The 19,596-nt window shown below is 39.1% G+C and overlaps 1 protein-coding gene across 3 annotated transcripts in view; it reads right to left on the reverse strand.

The window, feature by feature from the left end:
- Nucleotides 1-298: 298 nt before the first annotated feature.
- VCL (vinculin) overlaps nucleotides 299-19,596 on the reverse strand; it is a 55,230-nt gene continuing 35,932 nt past the window's right edge. The window contains exons 9-22 of one of the 3 annotated variants that reach the window (XM_030950753.1): nucleotides 18,919-19,072; nucleotides 17,747-17,922; nucleotides 16,582-16,772; nucleotides 15,067-15,266; nucleotides 14,223-14,351; nucleotides 13,070-13,219; nucleotides 12,365-12,473; nucleotides 11,082-11,384; nucleotides 10,373-10,497; nucleotides 9,868-10,053; nucleotides 6,722-6,931; nucleotides 4,416-4,619; nucleotides 3,694-3,798; nucleotides 299-3,010 (exon numbers count right to left, since the gene is read on the reverse strand). In XM_030950753.1, the coding sequence (XP_030806613.1) occupies nucleotides 2,864-3,010; nucleotides 3,694-3,798; nucleotides 4,416-4,619; nucleotides 6,722-6,931; nucleotides 9,868-10,053; nucleotides 10,373-10,497; nucleotides 11,082-11,384; nucleotides 12,365-12,473; nucleotides 13,070-13,219; nucleotides 14,223-14,351; nucleotides 15,067-15,266; nucleotides 16,582-16,772; nucleotides 17,747-17,922; nucleotides 18,919-19,072 (2,389 nt within the window). In that variant the 3' untranslated portion in view covers nucleotides 299-2,863. The remainder of the gene's footprint in view (nucleotides 3,011-3,693; nucleotides 3,799-4,415; nucleotides 4,620-6,721; nucleotides 6,932-9,867; nucleotides 10,054-10,372; nucleotides 10,498-11,081; nucleotides 11,385-12,364; nucleotides 12,474-13,069; nucleotides 13,220-14,222; nucleotides 14,352-15,066; nucleotides 15,267-16,581; nucleotides 16,773-17,746; nucleotides 17,923-18,918; nucleotides 19,073-19,596) is intronic. The other 2 variants (XM_030950751.1, XM_030950752.1) reach the window with 2 other exon arrangements.

A 19,596-nucleotide genomic window follows, 5' to 3' on the forward strand; every position in this document is an offset into this window, starting at 1 on the left:
AGATGTTCTTACAGTGATGGAGTGAAGGAAATACAACAGTGGTTTCATACTCATTACCCCTGCATTCACTTTCGGAAGTAAAATTCACATTAACAAGATGCTGGTCAGAGTAGCAGTTCTTCCCTTACTGAAAGGACCAGGCCAACCCCATTTTAAGTTTTCACAACACAGCAGATGACCGTCAGGTCTCAGGAAAATCTCCTCTCCCACTGAACACAGCTTCCAGTAAATTCTTTAATTACTAGTTGGACAGGCACAAAAGACAAAAAACCTTTGTTTAATCTTCTCCTGTTTGAGTAACTTTGCACTTTCTTTCTGTTCAGAACATGTAGAAACAACTGTTCTTTTGCTTTAGCTTTTTGCTGCTCTTCTTGTTACAGCATCATCCACTGCTGTTATCATGAACACTCAGAAGCTGATTTTCGTACAAATGCATTTTTATTGTTTTAACAGAACCAAAGAAAGGTTGAAAACATTAGACTATACAATACATTTGGTTTATAAACAAAGTTTTATAGTGGTAAAACATTTCTAAGTGACATTCATGGTCTTGTTCAAATTTTTGCTGCACATCAGGTCTGAAGACCAGTAGTGTTCAAAAATGCAGAAATTGCATAAGGTGGTCAAGTATCTCGGCTTCTATAAATAGTTCGAGAACTTAGAGCAAACATTCTGGAAGAATATCAAAGGCAACCATGATTCATAATTCTCCTGCAAACATTCCTCAAAAAACAAAAAGTGATCTTTGGCATAAACAATTATGTATTAAAGGCATTAGTAATATTGCATTAATATCATTCAAGCAACTAAACAGTGATGCTAAAATAATAATAATTAAAAAAAAAAATCTCACAGAGAAGCCTGGATGGCAGGAGCAGGATGAGGGGATGTGAGGAGCATTGAAAAGCAATACAGGAAGACTATTTAGAAAATCCCTTTAAAATAATCCCTACATATTCAGTGTTATGTACTATTAAATAGAAATTACTACATTAAAATTATGCTAAAGATCTGATATAAACCAACCAAATGCATCCAGGTTAAGGCTCTGGCACCCCTTCCTTCCTCTTCCTGTTGCAGGTAACTGCAAGAAGAGAGTACTAAGGAAAGACCCTAAGTACCAAATATTTCATGATACCCAGACACAAGGAGCAAATTCAAGAAGAACACATGCCTTCTCTTGCTGAGGTCAGTTTGAGACAGTTTTATTATCAACAGTTTAACTTCCCTTTTTAGATAACAGTGCAATAAAGGGGGTGGAGGGGAGAAGGTCCAAGCACAGAATAACTGTGGCAGGCAGGTAGAGGACAGCCTGAGTGTGCTGTGTCTCTTCCTTTGAGCTGTTAAGACTGAGACGTTTTTCCCCAAGGACACTTCTATGCAAGGTGGTTTGATCGTGCAACAATTCTCAGCAAATTATGAGGGTATTATGAGGTCAGTGCTGATTTGGGCAAAAGTCTGCAAGTATTCCTTGCAAACTCATTCTCAAATAAGTGTTCCTTTCCATTAAATGAACAGGTATGAATATATGTGTGTGTGTATATATATATACACATATATATATATGAAGGCAGATTCAACTATGGAAGTATAAAACATCATAAGTCTGTTTTAGTAAGGGGAGGGGGTTTGAGGGGGGTTTTATTGTTTTTATTTTATTCATTTTGTTTGGGATTTTTTTAAAAGATATAGTAACACTTTGTTCAATTCACTTGAAAAAAAAAGATTTTGAGATTCCAAACTCCACAAGTGGTAAAAATAATGAGGTATGTGCAGCATTAGGAACCACCATTTGCTGGTAGGCACCAGCTTACCTAAAGAGGGTTTCATGCCCCTGCAGAGCTCAGGTTTCAAGAAGCTTATACATTGTTAGAAGAGCAGTGAGGCTAAAGGTACTTTTAAACTGAATATCTTTATCTTCTAATTTTCACCTTGAGCGGCTGGAATAACATTAGATGGAGGGATGAGGGAAATAAGAATAATTGCATGTGCTCATTTGGTTTTCAAAAAGAAAGAGCCAGCATGTGGCATTTTCTGGTCCTGGACATGCAGCTAAGTTAACAGAACCAGGATTTTTCAGCTCAGTACATTGCTGAATTGGGCAAGGAAAGAGGTCCATGATTTAAGGTCTCCAGCCATAAGGCTCAAGCTGTCAACAGTGTGCCACTAACATCTGCAAAACCTTTCAGTACAGTACAAGAGTTCTGGAATGCCTACCTACAGGGTGACAGGAGGGCAACAGAGACAGCTCCAGTTTCTGGTAAAGTACTGTTGCCAGGCAAGAATCAAAAGCAAAAAGCATTACAGACATGGAGCTTTAATCCTCAGTTTACAACTGTTCTGCTGCCCCACCTTCCCTCTTTTAATCAAAAACCCCACACCTTCCATCATTTCTGCATGGTTTTAGAATAGCCAGATAAAGTCCTGTTGAGAAGTTGAATGTTTCTGTGTCAATGATTGTCCCTAAAAAACTGCCAAGTAACCAAGTGTCCTAAACTCTCAAGACAAGCTTATAGTAAGGTCCATGTTTTATATCACCACATGGAAACTATACAGTGCATAAATGAAATGTGCTTCTGGGAGTACAGAATTCACTAAGAGAATCTTGAAAAGGAAAAAAAATAGAAAAAAATTAAATATAAGAACTGTCTATTGTTGGCAGCAAATTAGAGGTGTTGGGTATCAAATGTGTTCCAAAGACACTTGAAATGCATTATCTTATAATTCATACCCTTAGAATGGGGCATTAGCATAAGCTAATCTTAAGCTCATGTATACAGCACCTTCTGCTGTTAATATATCTCTTCTGTTTCCAAAAAAAGGCATTTTATGTTACAGAAAACAATACTAATGTGGCAAGTATTTACTGATACCATGGGGTCTTTCTGACCCAGCGAAGAGTGAATCCAGCATCTGTTCTTATCTTAATGGATGCTGCTTCAGCTTCTCTCACAGTTTCCTTCACAGACTGCATGAGATTCTGGGCATTATGAACCAACATCTCAGTTGCCTGTCAAGAAAAAGAAGAATTTCCAATATATCAGTAAATACCATGACTAGGATAGTAGCATGTAATCCCTTTGTGCACAAGAACTCCCAGTACAAATATATTAAGTCTGCTGCCTGAAACTACAAAAATACAAGTGAAGTAACTGTCCCTGGGAACCAGCATTATCCTAACTCAAAACAAAACTTTCCCGTTCCTCACCGTGTATTTGTGCAAAATTTGAATACAACCTTCATGTCACTAAGTAGAATAACCTCTCTCAGAAGCCAAAGTTGTGAGACTTCTCCTGAAACGATGCATTTGGAAGGTAACTGAGCTGCAGGGGACTCGAGATGATGTTGGAAAACAAACGTTTCCCCGGGAATCCACCCGAGGGCGCCCCTGCCCCTCCCAGGTCCAGTCTGCAGTGGCGAGTCCTTCCCTCCACTTTTTACTGGGCAAAGCAGGAGATTAACAAGTTGCTTGTCACAAAATTGGAACCCGAGTAGCTTTTTGACTTGTTCCTCTATTAAACTGTAGCGTTTGAGCCAGAAACCAAGGTGCTGTACTAAAGTTACTCTCCTTAAACAGCTGAGATGAGCTTCAACATCAAGTTCCCAGAACATATCTGACAGATCAGGTTGTATATTTGTCCCCATAAAAGTGATCAACAATTCCATGCTACAATCAGTCTTTACACCTCTTACCTGTTCTGACTCTTCATCACTGATATTAGTTCTGCCCAGCATGGTAGCTTTGACGGTGGAGAGAATTTTCAGCTGTGTACTGATGGTTGGGATTCGCTCACAGACCTAAGTAATAGAGACAAAAACAACTTCATATTGTAAATTGAACCACTACATTAAAATGTTTTATTTTCTTTTACTATTGGAATATGAATGAGCATAGAGGTGATCCTACACCTTCAAGACTATCTGATAAATATTGGTAGGATACCTGAATCTTATTTTACTTGCTTCGGGAGTATTTGGAATAGAGACAACATTCTGTTCTTCTTTTCCTTTCAAATGTCTGCTTGGTTAGGAATAGCATGATATATATATATTTTCCTGAGACTGAAAAAAAAAATGTTGAATTTCTGGTACTATTCTTTGATACAAAGGAATGAGTAAATGAAAAACAAAACAATGCTGACTTAGGAGAGATCAGTATTTGTAGCGTAGTATTTTTTCAGAAGTTCTTTTGACATCAAGTTCTAACTTTACAGAATATATGTTCACATAAATATATATATATGTATGTATGAGTGCATATATACATATATATATTCCCATGGGGTCTAAAAACACAGACCTTGACAAAACTTTACAAGCCAAGGGAAGACACTATGATTTCCTGGCACAAGTCCCGTGCTCGCCCCCAGTGAGAGAGGCACAGCAGAAGCAGCATTGAGCAGCTGCCTGGTTACCTGCAGGAGGTTGGTTCTGATGCGCTTGTCCGTGCACTGCTTGGCCACCTCCTTGGCGAGCCGGGTGACCTCGTCGGAGGCCTTGGCGATGTCCTTGGCGCACTGGATGAGGGCACGCTTGTTGCCGCTGCCACCTCGCACCAGGCGCGACATCTCAGCCATGAGCAGCGCCATGCGCTTCGCCGCCGCAATGATGTCGTTGCCCTGCATGGAATGACACGGTCACTGCTCCTGCCAGCACGTCACTGCTCAGCAGAAACACTCAAAGTGGTTAAGGATGGAAGAACCACTTGTGAACACAGAGGGGGTTTCTTCAAGGAACAGGGAAGATCTCTACTAACTACTTATTTCTGACATTTTTTTAAATGCTCAGAGAAAAAAAGCTTACTTCAAAACTGAAAAAGAAGTTGTAAAGTGTTAGTTTATCCATGGAATGAGTTACTGCTCTGATGACTAGATTTTAGGATAAAGCATGTTATTAGCATTTGAAATTCCAGATTTTCCCCAAAAAAATACTTCTTTTAAAGTTAAAAAAAAGTGCTAAACAACCTGTTAAACCAGTTGTTGTTGTAACAGTTGAGCATGGGATTTTCAGTGACATCTGAAACTGAAGTTGTTATAGCACCAGCTATGCTGCTAATAATGCCAAAGGATAAATGGAAAAGAATCCAACACATATAACTTTTGTCACCGGTAATGTGGAAGTGAGATGCAACTTTTACTTCTTTTAAAATTATTCCTTGAAAATAAATCTTTTTTGATACAATCTCTCTCTTTAAAATAAAGCTTCCAGGAGAGAAGAACATGGATTATTAAAAGACAATCCACTGATATTTCTTATATTAAAATCAAGATTTCTTGTACATCAAAATTTACAGTCACAGCAATACATCTGAGAAGTATTTGATATATGAATTAATTGTGACTAAGGCAAACCCATTTCTTATACACTGTTCCAAAGAGAAACCTAGTGCAAGGGAAAGCAGACCTAACTGATTGATTGTTAGTAGTCTGTCAGTACATTTAGTGTATTTATCTTATTCCCTTTCATAGAAAGTTGTTAGTCACAAGAGAACTATTTGGTGCTTTGAAGCATTCCTACTGTGTGGATGAAATAGCAGCAGAGTGAGTTTAAGTATTAGTACACCCTTCCCCTGGAATAATCAGATAATGACCAATGGAGTTCAGAGCAAGGAGTGAACACAGTGAGAACCTAGCTGAGCCAAAGTATCCTGTACCCTGTGCACACACTTGTGTGACTCACTACGAGCAAGTTCAAGATGATATCCCAGGCATTTTACAGATACAGTGACCCAAACAGCTGAACTATTTGTTACCATGGCCTATTAGCTAAACAGTTTGCTACTATAACCAGTTAGGATATAAACGACATAACAAAGTTTTTCCATGTTTTCACGTAGAAGGATCAGTGTCTAACAAGTTATCCAAGCACCAGAATCTGAAAAGGACAAGAACATTTTTAAAGCCCTTTTTATTAAAATGGTTCAGTAGAACTATCTATGTAAGTATACACACACACATACATATGCACACTCCCCTAACTTTTGTTTGTTATGGGACACCAACCTTATTTTTTGCAGCATGCTATGAAAAGTGCCCAGTCTTGCAAACATTTGTGCTTAGACAGAAGACAGGCTACTTGTGAATGTCTGAACCTCGTCAGATTGCCAGTGATTTGATATAGACAGGATCTCAATTCAACAGCTAACAGCATTCAGTGCAGCTTCTTCAGAAAAGAATTCTCTCAAGACCAGCATTTGCAATACAGCCCAGTGCAAGCCAGCAGTCAGGCAGTCTCTTCCACAAACACTGCCATACAAAGCCATTCCTTGTTGGAAGGGATGTTAATTGGCGGCATCAATTGAGGCCAAGCACAATAGACACCTTAAATGACTTCTTCAATTCTGTAACTCTGCTGTATCCGGAAGTCATTAGGAAACCATTACCATGGCTTCCCAGGTAGCCCACGTGAATGGAAAAAGGAACCAAAGGAGAGGAAGACAATCCCTATTAAAATCTGAAAACTGCCATAACAAAGAAGACCAGGCAGATGCAAAGGGAGAGGAAGTCTTTGAATATTAATAAGTGACCCCAATCAAGCTTCAATCCGGCACTGACAAACAGATCTAGCAAACTTGTGAAGGCACTCTCAGTCCTTAAAATGATGTGCAGACACACTTATTCATTCAGGATGGCAGGGCCCAGCAGGGATCAGGAGTGATGCAAATGTGTCAGCGTTCCAAGTGGCCGGATGCACGCGGATCAGTCCCGGGACTCAGGAGTACCTTACTAGACCACTTGGTTGCTTCCCGGTGTAGAGACTGAGCAGCAGCCAGAATGGGCTGGTTAACGGGCTGATTGGTTGGCATTAACAGCAGCTCAGGCTCGTAATCATCTTCAATGTCATAGGGGAGAGTGAATTCAACATCTGCATCATCCTCCTCATCTACATCTACACCAGCCTCAGCCGCTTCATTAATCACAGTCACATCAGGCTTTGCAGGTGGCAGCAAGGGTGGAGAAACAGGGGACAGTTAGTACAAGAAGCAGAATTTGGTAGAAGAGCACAAACTGAGCAGTTTTAGTGACCAAAACATCCTCTTAGCCTCTCAGGATCTGACAAAGCAGCTCTAGGATCAGGTCAAGGGGAGGAGGGGAAGGAATATAAAATTAGCAGAAGGAAACAAACAGTTCACCTGTGAACCAAAGTTACCAAAAATATTGAAAAGTTACAATTCAGATAGGCAGCAACATTTTCCATCTGAGCATTCAGCTTCTGTAGACAGAGGCTGACCCACAAAACATTTTACTGGTAGGTCAACAATTAAATGAAAGGCTTTTCTGTCTCAATGGAAGTTGTTCTGACTGCACTGGAGCAGGCACAGCAGCAGATGACTGTGGTATTTGTGCAGATACAAAGCTTTGTATGGAAGCCCATTCATATGTGTGATAAGAGCAGATAGCAGCAGAAAAGCCACCGACACTGCTTGCTGTAGAGTAAAAAAAAGAGATGGGATGGAAGACACTGTAGAAGGAAGTACTGAGGTATCACACAGAACATGTAAAAGTGCAACGCAGGGTTCGAAATAGAAGAGATGATGTTGAATGCCATGAATATTGTGAATATGACAGTTCTTACAGAAGACTGAAATGGAATTAATTTAAAAAGGGGATTATGAAGCATATGATACTATTTTGCCACAGTATGTTGTATCCATTACCTTCAAAAAGAAAAAAAAGAAAGGGGAGTTCAAGCAAACTACATTAGAGATGTTCTCAAGGAAGAGGTGAGAGTTATAACAATATAGGCATTAATAAGACAGCAATATTTCAATACAAAAGTAGTCTACAAGTTTACTAACAGTATTTCTTCAACTAAAGCCAAGTGTGATAAAAACAAAGGTAACTTTACCAAAAACTGTGCATTTGCAACTGTGTTTTGCTTAAGATACAGTTCTTTATAGAAAAAAAACCCAATATTTTTGTCAACAACAACATACAGGAATTTTGGATTGTAATTTGTTCATTTGTAAGGCCAAATCAACACGTCTTCAAAGGCAGTTTTTGTCTAAGTCTTAATCTAATGAAAAGTATCCAAATATCCGTCATTTTCTGATTTGTCCAAATGAGGGGGGAGCCAGGGAAATTAAAGCAGTAGACATTGTTCAGCTGTTCCATGAGAAAAATGGAGCACAAGAAAGTTCAGAATCCATTCAGTGAAGAGCAGCTTTTGTAAAGAAGGAAAAAAACCCCAGATTTTCATTCTTAGAACAATGAACAATGTTATCAACATTTTTAAAGATTAAGTACTTGTTCACCCACCCCTCCCACTTTACTACAGGTAAAGTACCAGTAGACTGTGATCAGCAAAAAGGCAAAAGACAGTTGACACAGTCTGTTGGGACTTGATAAAAGCAAGACCTTATAGTTCTGTTTTACCAGGGCTAGCCCATATTCCTCAGCAGCACCGTCCATCAATCCCTCTTCCAACCAATCAGGTGAGTTCAGAGACTACAGAAGTGTTTTAGAACTTCTTCCCCCAAAACAGACCGTCACAGTAACTGAGCTCCTATTGCTAAAATGATACTGCTAAAAAAGAATTAGAAGGACAATTGGCAGGCTGACTTACTGGTTTGTTAGTCTTAAATGAAAGAAACAGCAATGAATACATTGTTTTATAATCTAAAAATCACTGAGCTCAGAGATCTTTCATAATCAGCAAGAGTTTTAAGGTCTGCTGCTTGGCTCTGCAGTATTTAATGTAGAATGCATATAGCATATATATGGTAAAAGCATTTTGTTACCTACTCTGTATTGTTAAGTTCAGGGATTGCAAAAGGGATCAGAGTTCTGAGACTCCAACATCAAAACACTTTTAGGAAACTGAACTCAAAGCTTTTAGCTTTGAACTTAAAGCGTTTAATTTTTCTCAAAATTATCTTCTGAGATCACTAATACATTCCAGTACTGTGTCTTTAGTAATATAAAAAAGTGCTTGGTATATCCAGAAGTATGGAGAAAATAGAGCTTTGGATTTTGGATAAGAGACACCCAAAGAGATTTGCAGAAACTTCTTTTGTATTTTATCTGTGCTTCCTAAACAGATGTCCCTTTAGCCCAAAGCACTGAAGTTGATTCTGTAAGCTATTCAAGTTTATCTCCTTACTCACCACCTAATTTATTGCAGAAAAAGGGAGAGATTATAAAAGCCAAATTCTGACCCTTAAATTTACACTTGCAGAAACCTAAATCTCTGAAGCTCTTAATCAGCACTCAGCTTCTGCCAGAGAAAAAAATGTAGCTCTTGAGGGAAGGAGGGAAAAAAGAAAAGCAAAACAAAATTATATTAGCATTTATGAGACTGGCAAATTCACACTTCTTCATAGCACTGAAATGGAAATTCAGGATTTCAGCCTTAATAGGAAATGTGACTCACTCCGAAAAAAGAGTCCACCAATATGTGGTCATTTTCCCCATCATAAATGCATCTGATTAACAGCAAAGTACCTTGCAGCTTCCTCCAGAATTAAGACAAACCAGTTCACAATTTCTGCAGCTGCCATCTGCAACATCCATATGGACTTTTCCACACAGACTTTTCAAAGTCAATTAAACATAGCAATCAGCTTGTCAGTCTGCACAAGCATGAGTATTAGTGACTCTCTAGGCAATACCAGCACCAAGGATCACAAACAGCTTGGCATACAGAGCATATTTGTGTTCCCAGGGCTATGTTAATAAAGCAGTCTAGCAATTCTAAGTATTGTTGACCCTAGTTTACTCTGATCTTGAAAGGGTTTCTAATTCCTGCTACACTGGTGTTTTTACTACTTAGTCTGCGTAAGACAGTGTCATAAGATGAGACACACTGATCCTGAAAATAAAACAAAAAGAGAATCCTTTTAGCAGAACACCTACAACAATTTCCTACCTTGCTAGACCATTTCCGGGCTTCATCATGCAACTGCCTTGCAGCCATCATCATGGGCTGATTGATTGCTTCTCCTGCCTTTTGCTCTGGGAACTCTTCATCCTTTTCTTCAGGTGGTGGTGGTCTGGGTGGGGGGACCTCCCCCTCTGGCAGTGGTGGTTTTGGAGGAGCAAGCTCGTCAGTCAGCTGAGGGAGGCAAAAATCTTATTGAGAGCAATGAAAGAGAGCAAAGACTGAGCAGACAATGGTGTCATGGCAGGGCATGACTGCATGACCTCAGGTCTTTTTCCAGCTTTCCAAGTGCTTTCTGTTAAAGAAAATACCATGTTTTAAACTTTCCTTTTGAATGCTGGATGGATATTTTTTAGACTTGATGTTACTTGTATGCATGGCTGGCCAGACAATACCCTTTATTTCTAAGGAAGAACAATATACTGAAATCATTTCAGTGTAATCCACACATCAATGACAACTGTGTATTTTATTACCAACTACCTACACTTACATGAAGGTGCTCAAGGTCAGGAGGAGGAGGAGGAAAATCTGGTTCCTGAGGCTGGAAGGCTTCTCTGACTTTGGCCACAGCTCCCAGAATTTTGTATCCAGAATCCAAGAAACTCTTCTGCAAACCTGAACAAAAATTCCAATACCAGTTTAATACCAATTTAATAGAACTTGGTAATACTTAGAACACTACCCCCAAAAATTACTTCTCCAATGTACTGTGCCAAGTACACTTACATCTGTATTTAGAAACTACCAAATTGTTTACAGCAGACTTGCATGCTTGAAATGTTAGTGTCACATGCAACATGCATACAATAAAGCCTTGGCTGAGTAATAATCACTATCAATAGCCAAAGTAACTCCCAGAACAACTTTTAGAATCAAAAAAACTACAAAATATTTTCTGCTATAAAGTAGTACCACTTAAAACTAATAACAAATGCTTCTAATTAAGAATATGAAATCGCATAACGTATTAGAATGTTGAATCCTTTTCCCTTGAATATGCCAAAGGCCTTTGATTGCATTTCAGAACAGCAGGATGCAGCAGTTAATGGTGTGAGCTTGATTTCATCCTTCTGAGATGTAAGTGTACACCACATTTACATAAAAGGAGATACACAGCTGTATAAAAAAAAATCAGCACTACTTCACATCATCTCCAGTCAATAAAAAGCCCATTTTAAATTAGCTGACAGAATCCTTACCAGGATCAGAAATGTTGCCTGCCACAGCTTTAGCATCCATTACCATGGGTGATATAGTTTTGCTCAGCTCATCAGAGGCTGCTTTAACAGCCTCCCGAAATTTGGGGTCTTCGGAATTTTCCACCTCCCGCTTTGCGACCAGCAGGATGCGGTTTGCTCGCCTGGCAATGCTGGTGGCACCAGCTACCAGCATCTGAGGCTGCATGTTGGCCATTGCAACTTTACATTTGTCCAGGTCCTTCTTAATGGCTTCTTCTGATGCATCCAACAGAGATTTAGTATCGATGGCTTCATCCACCAACCCTAGAATAAAAGTTCAATACATTCATATTCTAGTTTCATCTGTGGAAAGGGATATTTGGTACTCCAGACATCGCTCAAAACCAGAAAAGTATTTTAAAACTGGGATCGGGGGAAGAGTAGAAGAGGGCATGGAAATCAGACCAAAGTACTACTGCAGTTTAACTCGTGATTCTGTTGTACCTCTGTGACAGCTACCATGGTAAAGCTTGTTAATGACATCCCAAGCTCTTATTCCTCTACCATGGAATGTTGTTTCAGTCAAGAACTGGCTTACGCAGAATATGCAGCAGAGATTCTTTCTTCACACCACATTTCCTTAAGTATATTCAGTACTTTTTGTACTCTCTCATTCATTCCAAAGGAAGTATCCCTCTGGCTGTGCTTTTTACATAGGGGTGATTCATAGTGACAAGGCAGTGAGATTTAAAATACCCAGGATTTAATTACTGGGATGAAGGAAGAGATAGTACAGTCAGCTGTTCAGCAGGTCACTGCAAAGGATCTGCACTTGGGAAGGACTGAAACATTTCACTGCCTCAGCAGGATCAGTAGCTTTGTCTTATTCTCTGTATTCATTGAGCTGTTACATATTTTGAACATATTTTCTTTCCTTCAGTTAATTATCTGTCCTATTTCAACATGCCAAGATTATACAGAAGAAAACCTCAAGTTGTCACAATGATATACTGCTAGAATAGCAACTGCAATAAAAAGCAATGGTATTCTGATTTTCCCAAAAAAGAACTAAAGCAGGATTTGCTCCTCTACAGCTCAGTATTAACAGATAAGAAGCCAGCTATTTTGTATATTCTGTAACATCTACATATTCCTGGGGTGAGAGAGCACATTCCCAATTCTCTTAATTTACTTTTAATCAGTCATTATTCTTTGCATGTTTCATCAATCTGAACAGCATGGAGAAAAATCTATAAAAGCTAGTTAGCCACAGGTAGGATCTTCAACAAAAATTCCTACTTTACCGGTCATTTTCTCTACATTATCAATCCACTGGTTTTTCATGGTCTCAAAATGTTCATAAGCAGCTTGATTTCCAGGATTTCTCAAGAGGATACGAGCTGCTGATACTACCTGCCAACAGAAGACATTTTTAATTATCAGTGCACATCAACATTATGCACATTCTTGAAAATGCTTTTGTTTTTTCAGCACTAGATGTGTAGCTCCACATTTGAAAACCTAGTTCATTCATTCTAGTGCAGTATCTAGCTCCTTGAAGATCTGCTACACTTCTGAAATTAGCTGGCATAAATACTTTTTCTGGAACTTCAATTATGTACTAATTTCTTATAAACAACTCTTGAAAGCACTAAAGTACAATACTTATTATGCTACCAACATTTAGATAGAAGTTTAGTTTGGAATAAAAAAGGAGCATTTTTCCCCTTACATATTTTACTAAGCCTCAAAATCATTTTGTTTCAAGTGTAAGTCACAGACACTTCTGTTCAAGTGTTGAAAAATAAAATGTCATTTGATCTTTTGTTCTACTTTTAGTATCATGTATAGAAATATTTGCCATTCCCCTTTTAAGAGTGCCAGCACTATGTTCTTTCTTGGTATTAACAAGCATCAATCAACAACCATCTCTTTCTTTGAGAACAGAAGCATCAGGAAAAATTCCCCAGAAGTCATCCCCAGTCCTTTTAACAACCCTTCAAACCCACCTGTGGGGTGAGTTCCCTTGCTGATTTCACCGTTGCCTGAATGCCCTCCACAGTAGTTTTATTGGCAGTTCCAACTGCAGCTGCTTTTTCTGCTGTAGCTCCCAGTCTAGCAGCATGGTTTTCAAAGTTTGCTGCTCTTTCATCAAACACCTAGTTGTCAGAAGAGAAAAAAACATTAAAAAAAGCCCTAACCTCCTCAACCGAACACAATTTCTTCAGTGTCAGAAACACCTTCGTAACATCCCCACTCAACTCATCCTGAGAGGATGCAAAAGGACACAAAAGCTTTGAAGGCATTTGGCTTTTTAATTTTTACACTATCAGACTTTCTTCTTTACTAACTCAATGGGACAACTAAGGAGATGGCTATGCACTTTATAGCTTCAAGGTATGAAGTTCATTAATTCCTGATGACTACTGCTGCAAGAAATACTTTAATAATTAGCTCAGAGATTCATCTTCAAACCCATAATACAAAAGTAACTATATTTAAAAGATAAATAAGGGGGTTTACACTAAAAATTCACACTGGAAAAAGACTGCCTCCTTTTACAGTGCTTAGGTATTTAAGAAACAGAATACTTGGACAAAAAGCTATCCTGCCACAAAGCTGGATTCTCCGAGGCCTTGGGAATTATTTTCATCATGTAGCCAAATGCCAGAATAGCCAAACAGAACTGCCAGACACGGCATTTTAGGTACTTCATGTGCAGCCAGTGGCTTTCAAGTACAGGAAACAATATCCAGCAAGAGAACAGGTTTAGTCTGTTGATTAATTCTGGCATGAATCTGACTATTGTAATCAGCTTATGTAATGCTGGGATATAAAAATCCACCAACTAGTGTGTTAGGGATTTTTGCACAAAAGTTTTGCAATGTGGTACCAGCAACATGGGGAGACATTTTTGCCATTTATGAAGTCAGGGACAACACTGTTTCCAGGGTTATACAGTTCACAGTCTCCAGGAGTCTGGAGAGGTTTGCACAGTAATCTTTATGTTGTCAGAATTAATAAGCATGTACCACAAACTTGAGAAAAAATACCAATTCATTTTTCAGAGCACTGATTTATTTTTCAAAATACCAATTCAGGTAAAATTAAACAATAACTGAAGCTTTATATGGAAAGAAAAGACCACCTGGGTATACTTGCCTCATCTCTGTTGGGAGCATCAGAGGGAGCAGTGGCTGCTACTGCTAACAATTTAATAGGAGTTGTGGTGTCACTAAAAACATCAGAAACTTCCTGGGTCATTGCTTCTTGCATTCGTGCTTTAAGATCCTTAAAAAAGTGGAAAATTATTAGCATATGATAGAAGGATATAAAGTTGTAAGGGTTCAAATCCCATAAAACCTTCTCTTGCAAAAAAAACCCCTGTTCCAATGACAGACATTAAAATAAAATTACCTTAAAAGTATGATCAGTTAATCACCTTTTACATAATTTGACATATACACAGCTTACATACCACTCCTTGAAGCAGCCTACATTAAACTCTACACCTACATTTCACACCCTACATTAAACTCTTCTTGATCAGGCGTAGTCACAAGCCTAGCCCTCCTCCTAGCCTTCACAGTCCAAGCTCCCCTGTAGGGCCTATACCTATGACTGCCTAAAGCCCACGTAGCAGCCCCCATTGCCAGCTCCATGCTGCTGGCAGCCCTTCTCCTACAACTTGGAGGCTACAGTACTATCCCAGTCACAGTCCTATGAATGAACAGCATGATTTGAGACCTTGCCCCTCAAATCTGCAATGCTAGCATATTTTTTTTTAAGACAGACTCAAATCTTCCTTCTAAGCTGTTCATCTGAAATTAACCCCCATGGCATAATAACAAGGCCTTTCTAGAAAGTTCACTTTAACCACCCCAGCTAAAGCAGCAGCTCTGTAGCTGCACTGTTGTTTCTATGGAGGCCTCACACTCACAGGGCTGGCAGAGGAGTGAAGGGTCTCAGTGCATCATGTGCCTGCCTGCCCAGAGCAGGTCCTTACCTTCAGTGAGTCCTGGAGCTGAGCTGCAATGGCCCTGGCCTGCGGGGACTCGCCCTCCCCGCGGGCAGCCAGCTCGGCCAGCTGGGCAGAGAGCTGCTCCACGCGGTCACACCGGGCCAGCAGCTCCTGCCGGTACGGGCCCATCATGACGTTGGCCAAGCGCCGGCCTTCGGCAACCAGCCCGCGGATGGCAGCCTGGCCTGCAGGGGACAGGGCAGTGACACACGGGGACACGAACTGCACACCTACGTGCACACATCACAACTCCTGCGGTTTTAACAACACTCCCCTAGGTGGTAGAGAAGATCTTGTGCAGTTTATCACTGAATAATTACAGTTCAAAACCACTGAGGAATTCAACTGTCTCCAGTTTCTTTTTGCTTAATTTAGCAACTCTGGCTAGAGATACATCCTTTTTAATTAGAGTGGTCTGACAAAAATTAACCATGGCAGCTGTCAGGTATTTCTACATAACTAATCCGTTGAATCCAATAGAAAGCACTTACAAATTTCAAATACTGCAATTCATCCCATCAATAGAAGATGAGCAGCAAGAGGGAAAGAAAAGACAAGTAGAAACATAACTTAAAAAGCCAAATGCCCTCTCCCAGAATTCCAGAAACCATAAGTAAGAAGTGTCAAGTAGTCTGGATTGGAAGGGACAGTGGGGGTAGGGAACACCTTACAAAGCCTCCACAGTGTGTCAAAAGCTTTTTCCATTAAAAAAATTATTTTTAGCATGGGTAATTTCCTTCATTCACTTGCAGATGCTTCCTGCTCATTCACAGGAATGTAATTCTCTGTTCTTTCAATAGTACAATAGCAGTATTCTTTTAAAAGAACTCATCATGTATTAAGTCCAAATACCTACTGAAGAATAATTTTCAGCTAATGCCCAAGTAATCCAAGTTGGTAATCAAGCTTTAAATTACTTAGGAAGTTGTCACAGCATCAGACTATCCAAGAATCACTCTTGGGCTGCCATCTTTTATATTCTTAATTTACTTTTCTTATGAGTATCCTGCCAAGTGCCAGCAACTCCTGAACCAGAGTTATATGCTCATCGAGAGCAAAATGGGATTATCAGATCCTCTTTCTCTTTAATTGTTAGCATTCTCCTCAGATAACCCAGACACCATACAAGAAGTGATACTCCTAGGTCAGGTTTATGAGTGTTTTTCTCTTCTCAGAAGGTCTTAATTACTCAATTTGCTGGAGTAGGTATAAATTCAAATTTGAGATACAATATTTGCATAATAAGGAAAGCAAGGAGAAATCTTAAGTTTGTTTTCTCTACAGCACACGTTCTTCCATTCTTTAGGAAAGAACACAAAGAGAATCATGGGCTAGCTTAATTCTGTAATTGCAGTCAGGACTTAGCTATAACTCCAAGTCTCCACACCAGTGAAAATTCAATGCATCCTCAGCATCTCAAGAGCAGTAATGTCCACCACAAAAATTGGTGACAGGTTTGATTCTAAACCTGAGGGGAGAAAATCACAGAGAAACACTTACCTACTCCCCTATCAGCAACTGTGGGATTGTCTATCCACCTCTGAGCTTGTTCAATCTTGCCCTCCAAATGGACAGCTGCTTTAACTGGCCTGGTATTTGCTACAGCCCTGTTTGTTTTGGACTGTAAATTCTGAAGTGATGTAGCTATTTGCTTAGCCAAAGCACGGGCCTCAGGAGAATCACCTTTCCCACTAAGGTTAAAAAAAAAAAAAAGAGTGTAGTCATAGAAAGATCATTTACAGATTATCTCAAGTTCAGCAGGAAGACATACAATAAAAGGTACTTGATATTGTTAAATAAGGTTGAATTTGACCCTTGGGTTGAGACTCTGAGGAGCAATTCTCTGCTGTGGTACCTGGACATGTTCAGCACAGCGCTGAGATGGGGGAAGGCACAGACTGGCATTGCCAATACTGGTGTAAGAATTGATTTCCCATTTCCATGGCTGTCTTATGAGCAACTGCAATCATGCCATACAGATTACAAGCAGAAGAGTAAGCAGCCACAGAGCAAAGGCTATATACAAACCTGACAAAAGGTAGCACATTAAGACCCACAGCAGCTAAAGCTCAATAAAAACTTGATTAAAGCATCTAACTAATGAAGCAAGACAAATATCTATTGCTATATTGCAACCAGCATTAGGTAAAGATGACAATTTGTACAATAACAGTTTCTTTCTCCTCTCTCATTCTCAAGCAGCCTCTTTGCAAAACTGATACAGAAATAGAATTTCTGAAAGTCTTGTCTTTTGTATAGTTTGCAGTTACAGTTTAGAACATTGTCACTGATTTAAGTGGTAGATATTCCACCTATTTAGTAAAGTGCTTAGCAAAAACCAGTGATGACACCCATCTGCATAAACAAACTTATATTTCCCATTACCTTGTTGTTTCAACAGTACAAACAAGCTCACTTTTGGCTTCAGGTTCCTTCTCAAATATTCCATAGGCAGTAGAAAGAAAATACTTCCATGTAATACATGTCTGGTTACCTTTTTTTTAAGGAAGCTAGTGCAAGCTAGGCTTTAAGATAGAAATCACTAGGCTGAATAACTTAAAAGGGCTTATTTTAATGATCAATATTCTGATCTTGCTCAGCATTGGGAAATGCAGAGGGAAGTCATTCAAATAAATAAATCAATGGTGACAAAACAAACGCTTACTGTCGTCGCAGATCTGACAGCTTGGCTGTCAAAGCAGAGATCTCCCCCAAGGAACGCAGGATGTCATCTCTCTCTTTAGGCTCCTCACACAGTTCTGCAACTTTCCTTGCTTCAGCCATAATTCCCCGAATATGCTCCTCCCCTTCACTGCCCCCATTAGGATCTGCAAGCCAATTCTTAACAGAAAGAAGTTGTGTTCAAGTGAAGGCAAAAAGTAATGTTTATTCTACACATGATTTTATAGGGAATAAATACCAATACAGCTTTCAAAACTTTATTTAACAGAAAATACTTCTCAAAGGCAATTTCTGGTTTTTAGGAACCATGAAATTATTCTACTGCCTCATAGTTTTTCTGTTTTGAAAAAAAATGTCAAACTAGATAAAATCTACCCAAAGATTTTACATTCTCTCTCTCCCCTCAACATTTGCCAACAACATTTTAGAAACAAAACTGAATCACTGCCTTTAGAAACTGATGATGTGACTTTCAGAAAAAAATGAAAATAGATGCTCTTGAGGCCAGGTTGGTACACAGAGCTCTTCCTAAAAAGTCCCATTACCATTTCACTTAATACATATATAATATTAATGTATCTTTTTATATTGATAATAGACACATATACACATTTAGATAAGGTGTATTATTTGATGATAATCATAATCAGCACTGGGTAAGAGACTGACCATTGAGGGATATTAAGAGTAACAAAAATAAAGGATCAATTGAAAGAAAATGTAGTTTCATTAACATAATTTCTTTTCTGTCATTAACATACAGTTCTAAATCCTGAACTCCACTCCCAAAACAGAGGCCAAAGAAAGGGCTCTGGTTTTATCCATAAATAGGTCTGTTCAATCTAAAACTCTTCTATTCTTTTCTTTAATAAGATTCATTTATATGCAAATTTAGGGTATTCCATCATTTTAATTTAATAACCTTGAAATTTTTAGCAATGCCAACTAAGTTATCAAAAAAGATCATCAACTGAAGCAGAATTCATCACATCCTGTAAAGCACTGAATTTTAGATTTTTCTTTGTTAAAGCAAGTATCCCCTCTATGTTCTTCCTATCAAGTAACTGTGTTTTGTTTGGAAACAACTACAGTAGTTCAGTAGAACAGCTGTGAGAGTAGCAATGTTCTGAAGGATTTACTAATCACTGGCAGTACCTGAGCAGCATCAATTTTCTTAGCAATTGCCTGCTTGGAGTTGGTCATGGCCTCCAGCTTGCGGGCTGCGTTCTCCACCTTGGCAGTGAGCAGGTCCAGCCCCTGGGACACCTGCTGGGCTTTCTGCATGGCCATGGGTGTGGCACCCTGTCCTCTGCCCGAGACAAAAAGAGCACCACAGATTCAGCTCAGGACTGACTAAAGCTATTTTCTAGTGAAGGAGCAACAAAACCTGCTTATGCTTATTCCAAGCATTTACTGCAAGAGATATAGTACTTAATCAGATTTTGTTTCCTCCTTAAGGAAATAAAAAATAACTGAGGAACAGAAGAAGAGATAAAAACTAAGAACATATTTCCCCTATTCTAGAATGTGACATTTAGCAGTCTCAGAAGAATAAACACGTTTTAAGTGTCAAAAAGTAAAGCTATTTAAGGATACAGTTCCATTAAAGTACCCAGGACAAGGCCTCTTTTCTCCTCATTTACAGACTGTTGCAGAGAGTCAGAATCTGCAGGAGTTAAAGTCTTCCTACATCTAAGTGATGACAGCAAGTCAATTAAAAAAATAAATATGAAAATAAAATGTCTTAGCTGCCTCAATCATGTGACACACAAAGTTCAATAGAATTTGCCAATGAAGGATAAACAACAACCACCACATGTGATCTAACATCCC

Source organism: Camarhynchus parvulus, chromosome 6 (genome assembly GCF_901933205.1).
Source record: "Camarhynchus parvulus chromosome 6, STF_HiC, whole genome shotgun sequence".
Classification (NCBI taxonomy): Eukaryota; Metazoa; Chordata; class Aves; order Passeriformes; family Thraupidae; genus Camarhynchus; species Camarhynchus parvulus.